Source organism: Zalophus californianus, chromosome 5, assembly GCF_009762305.2.
Source record: "Zalophus californianus isolate mZalCal1 chromosome 5, mZalCal1.pri.v2, whole genome shotgun sequence".
Classification (NCBI taxonomy): Eukaryota; Metazoa; Chordata; class Mammalia; order Carnivora; family Otariidae; genus Zalophus; species Zalophus californianus.
The window spans coordinates 4,075,413-4,084,571 of NC_045599.1; the positions used below are offsets into that span (position 1 = coordinate 4,075,413).

Sequence of the window (9,159 nt, forward strand, 5' to 3'; positions counted from 1 at the left end):
ACACCCCGCACTCAAGGACGCACAGCCTCGCAGCGGCCGGGGAGACTCCAGCGCAGACCTGGGGCTCGGTGAGCTGAAGGCTTTCCAGAGACAGGACGGCGGAGCGCTGAGCAGGTGCCGCTGCGGGGAGCGTTCTTCCGTGAGTCCGCGGCTGACGTCCTCCGTCTCCCGTCTCCCTCTCCGGGCTGCGACAGTGAGGCAGGGATGGGAGCACCTAGCTCAGCCAGGAAGTTGCCCTGGGAAGCGGGGACGAAGGGCTAGATCTTCAGAGTCGCTGCCGTGGGAGAAGAGCAGGCGAATTTCCCGCCGGGCGGCCAGTGTACCCAAAGGTCGGGGTCCAGAGCGGCTGGGTTGCAAGAGCTTTGGCCAAGGGTTTCTTTGGGTGCCTGTCTTGAGCTGGTGCTGCCGTGACCCTCCCATTCCTTCCTCTACCCGCCCCCCCCCGCCTCCATCCCTCCCCACACCCATGGCAGTGCCTGCAGGTGTGCTCAGAGTGGGGACAAGGGTACAAGGTCCCCAAAGTGGGGGTGGGGTGGGAGTCCCCTTTCAGTGCCCCCTTTTTTTTTTCTCAGTCTGAGGCTGGGCTCACATTGTCCTCCCCGTCCTGGTATGTCCCAGGGTCTGGCAGGATTTCTTGGATTCAAGAGGACTCTCCTGCATCTGACCCCCATCTTGGCACTACGGTGGGTGGCCAACAAATGTTTGCAAAGAATTAGAGTTCTAGTTGCCATATCTGAGGAGTCTTAACAAAAAAGCAGAAGTGTTTAGAACAGTGCAGGGGGAGTTGGTAGTGGGAGTCATGGGCACTGAGCAGTTAGTTGACTCTTCCCCACTGTTCTGAGGGTAGGTGGCTTGCTCAAGGGTCAGTTCTGTCTTCTGGAGATGGGCAAGGGGACCTGACTTCTTTGACCCTGGGGTCCCTGTCCCTGTGGCTGAAGGGCCTATGAGGTGGAGAGGCAGCTGTCTACACCCACGTGTACCGCCTTCACCTCCCTCACCTGGCCAAGCTTAGGTGCCAGGCCCGAGTTCTTGAGGGGTCCATGTTTTCCTGATCCTGGGGCACATGGGCTCATTTCACCTTAGAAAATGCCAGAATCTCCCAGAGATGTTCTGGCTGCTAGTTGGGATACCCTACACCAGCTCTCCAGGTCCCATTTGCTGATACAAGGACACCAGGGCTCAGATGGACCCAGGACTCTTGCAAATAAATTGATAAGAGCATGGTTTGAGTACTCTAAACCCCGCAGCCTTTGGCCATGTGGCCTCCTAGGCCTATTCAGACACTGCAGCCCCCCCCCCCACACACTCACCCTCAATGAGTCACCCTGTGAAGCTGACCCCTACCCTGATTCCACTTGGGCTTTTTAGTTGGGCATTCTTTAGATGCCCAGTGTTAAGGGGGTAAATCTTAGGGGTGTTGGGAGGGAAGGGAGGAGGGACCTCACTGGAGCAGGAACTTGGAAAATTCTGGAGCTAACTACCCAAATACAAAAGGGGCAAATTCTCAGAGCCACTCTTGTTACTGGGACTTCGGGCTCACCTTTTGCACCTAGCTCAGCAAAGACAAGAGTGGAGGGGGGGGGGTTTAATTCCAGGGGTACTGGGAAAACTTGGAAAATAGTGAGAGGTCTGATAAGCCCCTGGGTGGGGGGACACCCACCCAGTACAGTCTTAGAGCCTGGCACCTGGGCCCCTACTGTGGGCCCAGCACTTGGAGGGACCTCTCTGGTCCCCCTCCACCTGGTGAGAAGTTCTCAGGGTCCCAGTCCTGGCCCCTTTTCCCAATTAGGTCTCATACCCAGGTCCCCAGTACGGTGATTCCCTGCCTGAATGGCACTGATCCTCTTTATAGGGTCTGCAAGATGTATGCCCCAGTTCCATCCTCGCAAAGGCAGGCTGAGCCTTGGTTCCCCAGGGAGCCAAAGGGGGGCGCTCTTTGTGTGGGTGAGTGGTGTAGACGGCACCTTGACGTGCAGTCTGAGTACGCCCTCGAAATGGAGAGGTCTTTCCTGGTACAGGAAGGAGTAGGGGCTGGTAGAGATGTCAGGCAAGCATTGAGCAGGGGTCTGGTCTTCACTTGTCCTCTTGCCAATCTCGGGAGCCAGGCGTCCGCATTCTGAAGGAAAACTGAAAATGCGCGTGTAAAGTCTTCTGAAGACTTGCTGTCAGGGGTGACGCGCTGGCCATGTTTCGGGGACCGCGAACGCTGGGCCTGAGCGCTGCATCCTGCGAGGCGGCCAGGTGCGGTGTGCACTGGCCAGACGGCCCACAGACCAGAGACGCGCCAAACTCCCGTCGAGAAGGGGTGAAGCCTGTGGAAACGCACTGCCCTCGAGCTCCGAGGTAAGGTGAGGCTGGTGGAGCCGGAAGCGGCCCTGACCTGGAGTCCTGCCGGTTCCAGCCGGTCCCTCCCTGGAATGCTCCTGGCAATCGAGGGTTCTCACGGCAGCTGAATGTTTTACAACCTCTGCTTTCTTAAGCCTAGTTGTTAAATTGCGATCGCCTAGGTTGCGTAGAAACGCACCTGCCTCCCGCAGGGGCCCGGTTGGACCCCGCGTGCGCACTGCCTGTGCACTCCCCCGCGCGCTCCCAGGCCCAACTGCAGGGGTCTTCGCGACCGAGCCTCGCAGTCCTCTCGCGGTGGCGCCTGGAGACTCTGCGGTCCAGCCCCTGGGTCTTCGGCAGTGAATCACTCCAGGCCCTGGACCCACGCGCCGGGCCAGGCGACCCCAGAACTCCCCCCACGCCCCTTTTCATGCTCCAGGTGCTTCCGTTTTCTGAACTGGGATTTGGATCCTGCGGGGAATCTTCCTGAAGGACCAGGTATTTTGATTTCCCAACGCAAAGATGAATCCCTGATCTTTTTTCCCTCGCGTGGCTGCATTTTCCCTTTGGTTGGCGGGGAGGTGGGAGGGGATGTTACCGCTTGAAGGACAGTTCTTTTTTAAAGTTTATTAATTTATTTTTTTAGGTAATCTCTACACCCAGCATGGGGCTCGAACTCACGACCCTGAGATCAAGAGTCGCATGCTCTACTGACTGAGCCAGCCAAGCTCCCCCCTTTCTTTTCTTTAATTCCCAATTGGGGCAGCTTCCAACCCTCTGCCAGTTTTAAGAGTATCTCTTCTATCGAGAAGAGAGGACAGGGAAAGGAGAAGAGTTGAGGTGCACCCTGCCCTTCCACCTGGGCTTTACAAGAAAACCTGCCAGGCCTCTGTGATGCCGTGTTAACCCCGAAGGCTCCATCCGGCCAGGTCATTCTTCCACACTGGAGGCACCGGGGTTCCCAGGTGAGCAGAGAGAAGGGGCCTGTAGGGTGCAAACGTCCTCCAGAAACTGCCAGTCTTCAGTTTTTACTTAATATATATACATCCTAATATGCATTTAAATTTTTATCACTTTTAAAATCATTTTGCACTGTTAAAACTTTATATAAATGGTATGATATACTGAAGGTACTTTTCTGGGGGAAAAAGGTTTTTTTTTGCTCAGCATAAGGCTTTTGTGGTTAATCCAGGCTAATATACATATAAATATACTGTCATATATGTTGTATATATGCTACATTGAGTAGACTTTTACAAAGATATATTATTTTTGTGATTTATAGAACTCCTATTAAGATTTGTTTTAGGTATATGCATATATATATATATGAACTTTCCTGAATGACGTTAAGAGTCTGGAAAAAATGACAGGACACATCTGTGTTAGGATAAGACGATTTAAGATTTTAAAGATATCAATAATCCTTATATTTTGCATAATTAAAACCCTGTGATGGTGGTAGTGCCAGAAGGGACAAGCTAATTGATGGAAAAGAACCAGGTATCTACAGCGGTCTGTGTATGAAGGAGAACTTAGTGTGTGAAAAAGCAGGACTTTGCAAATCAATGGTAGACCAGTAAGACTGGCTAGCAGGCTGAGGAAATTGCATGACTATTTTCCGTGACTGCACATCCTAAAATAAAGTTCAGATGATTCAAGTGTAACATTTTGATCCAAATAGCGGAGAAAATGTGGGTGGAGCTGGTAAAAACAAGGGGAGAGGTCTCGGCTGGGGTTCCTCATCCAAACCACACAACACAGAGAATGAACAGGGTGAATCCTTTCTCAAGTTCTACCAATTCTACCTAACTGGTAGCATTCCAGGTGCTGAAAACAGAAGTTACATATGCTAGGTACCTACAGCTTAATTCTCTCAGGAAAGCCTTGTTCAGAAAGGCTAGAACACAAGTAACAAAAATAGCCAAAAACAGCTGCAACACATCTAAATAGATATTTCTGTCCCTACTGCACAAAGTGCTCTCAATCACTAATAAAAAATGACTCTACCAATACACAAATACACAGATACCTCCAAGAAGCAAGGCAGGAAACCTACAAATTGCCAATAAACACGAAACTATTTTACCTCTCACTAGCAACTGAGTAAATGAAAACTTACAAATAAGCAACAAGGAGACATCGCTCTCAGTGGACAAGAGTGTCAAAATGGTACAGGTCAACAAGGATGTGCTGAAACCAACACTTGGGGAATTCTGGAGGCTGGTATAATGTTTTCTGGAAGGCAGCCTGGCCCAAGGAGATAATTCAATGGGAGGGCAAAGGGACAGTACAGAGGTTTTGACTCCAGACTTTTAAATATGTAAAATTCTATAAATAACATGAATACCCATCCCTAGGGGCTTGTTTACTCAGAATTTTTCTATGGCCCTGCCAATAAGTGAGGTGGGCCTACATATAAGTAAGCACATTATGAGTAAAATAAGTACATTATAAGCCATATGATATTTAAGTGGTGCCACCAACCAGGCCACACCACGTTTCCTTTAGGAGGGCTCAAGTCAAGGCACTTCACAGCAGGTTCTTTTCTGGGAATGACCTCTTGCGAACCTTAAGACTCATGGTTGGCATTTGGAAAAGTCAGCCCTGAATCAAATGGTTTCTTCCCTATCAGAAGCCACATATGCTATGACATGCAGTCGATTTCAAAGTCATGTCGAAGATTCAGATCTTATCTACTGTTTCTAAGACACTGGAGAGCTGTTCTGTGATGATCAGATTTGCAGGGTCCCGTTGGCAATGGGAAAGGCTGGACTAAGGGAGCCACTGAGGAGGATTAGTTAGAAGATGGGGGGCTGGAAAAGGCAAAGTGTCTGCTAGAATGGAAAAAAGAGGAAGAAATTCAAGAGGTATTTCTAGAACATTAATGAACAAAAGTTAATGACTGATTTGGGTGGTGGGGTGGGTGATGGGGAAAGGATGAACAGGTAGACTTTGAATCAAAAGCCTTATTGAAATCAGCTAGAAACCACTCGGTGAAGCTCTTCAACTGTGATCTTAATCAACGAAGCCCCAAAAGTTCTATCATGTTCGGTCACTTCCATTCACCAGCAGCAACAATTACTCAAGTTGCTTCCATCAATATCCACCCTTCCACCAGACACCACCACTGAGGCTTTTACCTCTATCTTCTAGAAGGTTCACCTCCCTAAATTCCCTCAACTAATCACCTCAGTGGGTCTTCTTCAGCAGGACCTCCCATTTCTAAATTCCTGATCTCTGAGCTGCCTCTCACCAAATTTCGACTTGACCCTTGGAAGGAAGGGAAGCCACCCAGCTTTCTGTGCATTTCACCAGGGCCACGGGCTGGGGGAATTACCTTATCAGCACCTGTCCCACCTTAGTTCCAGGACTTTGGTGGCTCAAGGCTGAGGGGAAGCATGGTTGGGGGTGGGGGGCAGGGCAGATGGCCAGCGGGGGTGGGGTGCAAGGTGGGGTACCAGTCTTCAGGCTGGGGGGGTCGAGCAAAGGAACTGCCCGTGGAGGGCTGAGAGGGAAGGGTGTGGTTGTAGGGGTGAGGGAAGCAGGTCATGGGTGGAGGTGGTGTTGGGTAGGAGTAGGGGCAAGCAGGGGACTCGGGCAAGAAACCAGAGAAGGTGGCAGGAGACAGATGGGCCAGTGGCTGGAGCAGCGACCGCTCTTGCTTCCTCTGCTTAGCTCTGCGGTTCTGGAACCAGACCTGAGGAAGGGGGAGAACAGCCACGTCAGAGCCTCTCTCTCCTATAGGGGGCCCTGTCATGTCAGAGCCCCCTCCCCATCGATGGCAGAAGCTTCGGGTACCGAGCATAAGCCTCTCCCACACTGCAGAGGGAGGAAAGCTCTTCCCAGAGGCATAGCTGAGCTGGGCCTCCTCACAAAGAGAGACCCACACCATCACCCCCAACCTGTGTCTAAATTTGCTCTACTGCAAATCTGGAGGAGTCCGAAATGTCAACTTCCTATGAGAAAGAGCTCAATTATGACACAATGGCATTTTCCCCTCCACGGAGAATAGGAAACGTCCCCGGGGGTTATTAGAGATTAAGACTACATGAGTTTAATGGTTAGAGACAGGGCTGGATTTAGGGTAGGGTTTGCACCTAAGATTAACTACCTTGATGGTTCGGATGGACGGAACATCAGGCTGGCTGGGTTTCAAGGCCATGGTTAGGGACAAGGCTACATATGCATGCAAACAGTTAAGATTGTATTTCTGTTGGAATTCCCATCCCTGTTAAGGTTGAGGGTAGGGTGTCGAAATTCAAGTTAGATCAGGTTAGAGCGTGGGTTAAGTTCAAGGGACATCCCCGATGCAGATGAGGCTGTGTTCTGGGGGAATGTTGAGGGGACGGTTATAATGCCTAGCAGAATTTAGACCCCAGTAGTTGCAGAGCACCAAATGTGCATCTCTTCCCAGAAGAGGAGGGGTATCCTGGGGTATCACCTGGATTCTGGCCTCGCTGAGGCCTGTGTCCCGGGCCAGGCCCTCTCGGGCCCAAATGTCAGGGTACTGACTCCTTCCAAAGGCTGTCTCCAGCTGCTCCAACTGCGCCGGACTGAAGGTGGTACGGTGGCGGCGCCGGGAGTGGGGGCGACCCCTCTGTCCTCCTTCGGGGGAAAGCCTTGCTCTCCGCACTCCTGCACCAGACAGCTTCCTGTAGGGCCGAGGGCTTGTGTCTGAGGATGGAGGAGAGGGCAGAGGTTGTGCGGAGTGGACCCACCTGCCCCCCCCATTCTCCTCAGCGCCCCGCTGCTGCTTACACACTCTGCCCCAACCAGAAACCCTTCAGCTTTCACAGGCCGCAGAATGCAGCTCAGCCTCGCCCCCGCCTCCCGTCGGAGGGCCCTAAGCTGCGCTCTGCTCTCCACACACGCTGTGCAGACTCACTTCACCCCCTGGGGCCCTGTCTGCCTCCCTTCACTGAATGCCCACGCCCACGGAACATGCCCGTGCACCGGGCGCCCCTCTCTGGGCACATGGACTAGCCTCCTGGGTCTCACCCTGTGGGGGCTCCTCTGTCCGGGTCTCTATGACCCCCACCCCTACCCCCGTTCCCGGCTCTTCAGGCTCACATTCAGCACACGCCTTCTGGAGACTGCTCCCGCCCTGCTAGGCCCTCCAGCTGGGCAGATGAAACATTCCTCCCTCTTCCGCTCAGGCCCACCCTCCCCTCACACGCATTTTGCCTTCTCCCCTACCCTGGCCCTGGCCCTGGCCCGGCCGCCGGGCTGCAGGAACCTGAGCTCGTGGGAAAGGCTTGCCTCTCCTCCCCACAGGCTCACTAAGCCCCCACACTAATTAGTCTGAGAGCCAGCCGGGGAAGGGAGAACACGGAGCGAAAGGAAACACCTGGAAGGCACACACTGTGAAAAGGAGATGTCTGGAGCTGAGGCACCCATCCCCATGGGGACCAAGGGTGTGGCTCCCACCCAGCGCTCCCTGTCCACCTGGGGGACACACATGCGTCGAACGGCTAGTCACAGGGGATCCCAAGCCCTGGCCCCTGCAGCTGCCCACCTCCGAGGAGGCCGTGCAGTGGGCGACCTGGGAGCTCAGGAGCAAGGAGCTGGATTTCAGCTTCACCTCCACCTCCCCCCACAACCGCAGGTGCTGTTCAGCAGCCTGTCCATGCTCGGGTCCCATCTGCGGGTCCCATCTGCGAAGCCCAGGACTTGTCCCTCCCCATGCTTTCTGAAATGTCCGAGGTTTTAGCATTCTCGGATCCTGCTTTTTATGCCCCCTCCTCACCTTCCTCGTGGGGAACCACTGCCCCCCTCCGCCAGGAGCCTAAGCATGGAGCCCCCACTCCCCACCACCATCCCACCTGCTGCCTCAGAACCGGCGCAGAGATTCACTCACCCACCGTGGAGGTCAGAGTCCCAGCGGCGGGGTAGCTCTGGGGCCAGAGGCTGCTGCAAAGTCGCCCCTTCTTGTGCTTACCCTGCTCATTCCTGCCTTCCGCTTCCATGGCTAACAACAAAGACCAAGACAGTCCCGTCTCCCGTGTCCCCGAGTCTCTGCTCCTGGGTCAGTCTTCCTCTGGTCTATCGGTTCCCTTCTGCGCCTCCTTCTTCCTCTGTTTATACCTCTGGCTCTAGGCGTGGATGTAGATACAGATAGATGTCTTGGCCTTTCTCACTGTCTCTCCTTTTTTCTAAATTTTTTTCTAATTCCCCCTTCCTTCACTTGAGTGTCATTGCATTCTCTCTGTCTTGCCCGGACTCTGTTTCTCCGTTTGTGCCTCAACTTCCCGCTGCCTGCCCCGTCTCCCGCGACCTGTCTCCGTGATGCTCTCCTATGCCTTTGCTCTCAGCTGCCTACTTTCCCAGCTTGCAATCCCACACCACCCCCTTCTCCCTGAGCCTTGGAGGAGTGACCTGTTCCTCGCCCCTGGGGGCCCGTCCAATCATTGCCTGGCCGCCAGAGCCCCCTTCTTCAGGGGAGGATCACAAGCCGGATGAGGGAAGGTGCTCAGTTGGAGGGTCCAGGGACTGGGGCCAAGAGCTCGTATTCCCAGAGGACCAAGTTCTTTTGTCCTGTTAAATCCCCTCCTGGGAGCAGGCAGGATAAGAAGTAAATGCATTCCTCCTAAGACCCTTCCTCAGAACCCCACCTTGGGGAGAGGGGGTGCAAATGCGGGCCAGGAGCAGGGCCTGCCCGGCATCTCAGCATGTGGGTGATATCCAAGGACCTGTTTCCAGGAAACTAAAAAACTAAAAGACACCAGTGCATTCTGGCCCCTTCTAGATGCCCTGATTCTCAGAATATACTAGATGTACCCCCCGACCCCCACAGGACAACCTGAACCACAGAATGAATGTCCAGCAGGACAC

The 9,159-nt window shown here is 53.5% G+C and overlaps 1 protein-coding gene across 1 annotated transcript; it reads right to left on the reverse strand.

The window, feature by feature from the left end:
• Nucleotides 1-5,686: 5,686 nt before the first annotated feature.
• Nucleotides 5,687-8,294, reverse strand: PROP1 (PROP paired-like homeobox 1). Its single transcript, XM_027604525.1, has 3 exons — nt 8,186-8,294; nt 6,770-7,002; nt 5,687-6,025 (listed from the first exon to the last, which is right to left on the reverse strand). Exons 1-3 carry the CDS (start codon nt 8,292-8,294, stop codon nt 5,687-5,689), a joined length of 681 nt encoding a protein of 226 aa, XP_027460326.1.
• Between the last annotated feature and the right edge of the window lie 865 nt (nt 8,295-9,159).

What these genes read in the sequence shown, in the direction of transcription:
- PROP1 (XM_027604525.1), bottom strand. Translation starts at nt 8,294, where the DNA reads ATGGAAGCGGAAGGCAGGAATGAGCAGGGTAAGCACAAGAAGGGGCGA. An exon ending in GACTCTGACCTCCACGGTGG is followed by an intron (nt 7,003 to 8,185) that starts GTGAGTGAATCT and finishes CTCCATCCTCAG; the next exon opens with ACACAAGCCCTCGGCCCTAC. An exon ending in TCAGCGAGGCCAGAATCCAG is followed by an intron (nt 6,026 to 6,769) that starts GTGATACCCCAG and finishes CCCCTTCCTCAG; the next exon opens with GTCTGGTTCCAGAACCGCAG.